Consider the following 1,788-nt stretch of genomic DNA (forward strand, 5'->3'; position numbering starts at 1 on the left):
GGGAGCTGGTCACCCTGAACCCAGAGCCAGGCAGAGCCACCCCTGTGTCCCACCAGCACTTACTGTCTCACCCTTGGGTCCTGCCATCCCGGGGTAACCCCTCAAGCCCTGCGGACCCTGCAGGGAAGGAAACAACAACCAGTTTAGCTGGAAACAGCCCCAGGAGCAGCCCAGGGTGAAGCCACAATTAAAACAAAAGCCAGTATTGGAAATCAGCCAGTTTTACCAAACATGGGGTATTTCAGTCCCACCGCTCACTCCTAATTCCACAGCCCCCCCACCAGGCACCTTTCCAGCTGTCAGTTCAAGAACAGCAATGGGCCCAAACTGGTGTGGTTTCCCCCACCAAAGCTCTTGGCTTCAAAGCAGTTTTGCCCTTTCCTGGTCCAAAGGGCTCAGCCCATTAATTGCTTTTCATCTTCAAAGTGCTCAGCGAGCTCCAACAGCGTTAATCCCAACGTCCCCGTGGCGAGCTGGGCGCTGCACCCCCCGTTCAGGTGGGGTAAGGGGGGGGTCAGTGTCCATGAGGGATTTGTCGCCTGTCACTGAGTTATCCACGTTAATGAGCACTAATGACCCAGGTGCCTGGGCCAGTGCTGATGTCAGGGTGAGGCTTTGCCACCCTCCTGGTGGCAGCTCCATGGCTGGGAGGAGGGAGATGGATGGGATGAAGGCTTCGCTCTGGTCCCAGCAATGGGTCTCTGGGAGCAGGGACATGCTGGTGTCATGTCCCTGGTGTCTGGGGACAAACATAAACCAGCCAGGAGGGACAGAGCAGCAAAGAGCAAAGCAGCAAAGAGAAATGCATCCGTTACCGGGGGGCCTGGGACACCTTGTTCTCCAGAGAGGCCAACGTCACCCTTGGGGCCCTGGGATGGATGGAGAGAAGTGAGGTGAGTGTTGGGGGTACAAACCCCCCCTGGGGACCCAAAACTCCCTCACTTGGGACCCGGCAGGGGATGGGGACAGGTTCCCGTCAACAGGGAGGCACTGTGGGAAGCCCACCCTGTCCACCCTCCATCTCCCATGCCTGGGTCTCCCTCCTCCCTCTCCCACCTCTGTCCTTCCTTGTCCCTTTCTCTCCTCAGAGCCCCCTGCCCTCCGGTTCTGCCCCAGCTCCCCAGACACAGGCATGCCTGGATCCTGCTGGGAAGGTGCCAGGAGGTCACTCACCTGCCTGCCCTGCTTGCCAGGCTCCCCGAGGGCACCGGGGCGGCCTCTGTGTCCCTAAGGGGAAGAAGAAGATCATGAGCATCCCTGCTTTGAGGCAGCATCCTGATAGCCACATCACCCAGAGCCGCCCTCCCCATGACACCCTGGGGTGCCCGCTGGTGACCCAATGGGGCCCAGCATCCCACTGCTGATGGAATGGGGCTCAGGGCTCAGCACCCCAAGCCGCGAGGGTGTGCCGTGGCAATGCCCACTAATCAGGAGCTGGGCAGTGGCACAGCTGGGGCTGGGGGTTTGGTGTGGGGTGTCACCCCCCCAGGAAGGGGCTGGCAGGAGCTGGGGAGCCATGGAGGACAGTCCCCACAGCACTTTTTCCCCCAGGGCTCTCGGGGTGTGCCTGCCCCTCTGCTCAGGCGCAGAGCTGGAGATGACAGTCCCTGTTCGCTCCCTGGCAGCTCCAGGGCTCCATTACCTTCAGTCCCTGCAGTCCCTGGGGGCCCTTGGGACCTGGTGGGCAGCTGGTCGGGCACTGGTGGGGAAGAATCACAGAATTGCCTCGATTGGAAAATCCCTTTAAGATCATGAACCCAACACTGACCAGTCCCCGACTAACCCATG

At 60.5% G+C, this 1,788-nt stretch overlaps 1 protein-coding gene across 1 annotated transcript in view; it reads right to left on the minus strand.

Moving 5' to 3' along the window:
* Positions 1-1,788, minus strand: part of LOC104520611 (collagen alpha-2(IX) chain) — a gene marked incomplete at both ends in the record, with an annotated part of 7,155 nt that overhangs the window by 2,153 nt on the left and 3,214 nt on the right. The window contains 4 exons of the mRNA XM_010162346.1: positions 64-117; positions 816-869; positions 1,174-1,227; positions 1,643-1,699. Of these exons, the coding sequence (XP_010160648.1) occupies positions 64-117; positions 816-869; positions 1,174-1,227; positions 1,643-1,699 (219 nt within the window). The remainder of the gene's footprint in view (positions 1-63; positions 118-815; positions 870-1,173; positions 1,228-1,642; positions 1,700-1,788) is intronic.

Source organism: Antrostomus carolinensis, unplaced genomic scaffold, assembly GCF_000700745.2.
Source record: "Antrostomus carolinensis isolate BGI_N321 unplaced genomic scaffold, ASM70074v2 scaffold32692, whole genome shotgun sequence".
NCBI lineage: Eukaryota > Metazoa > Chordata > Aves > Caprimulgiformes > Caprimulgidae > Antrostomus > Antrostomus carolinensis.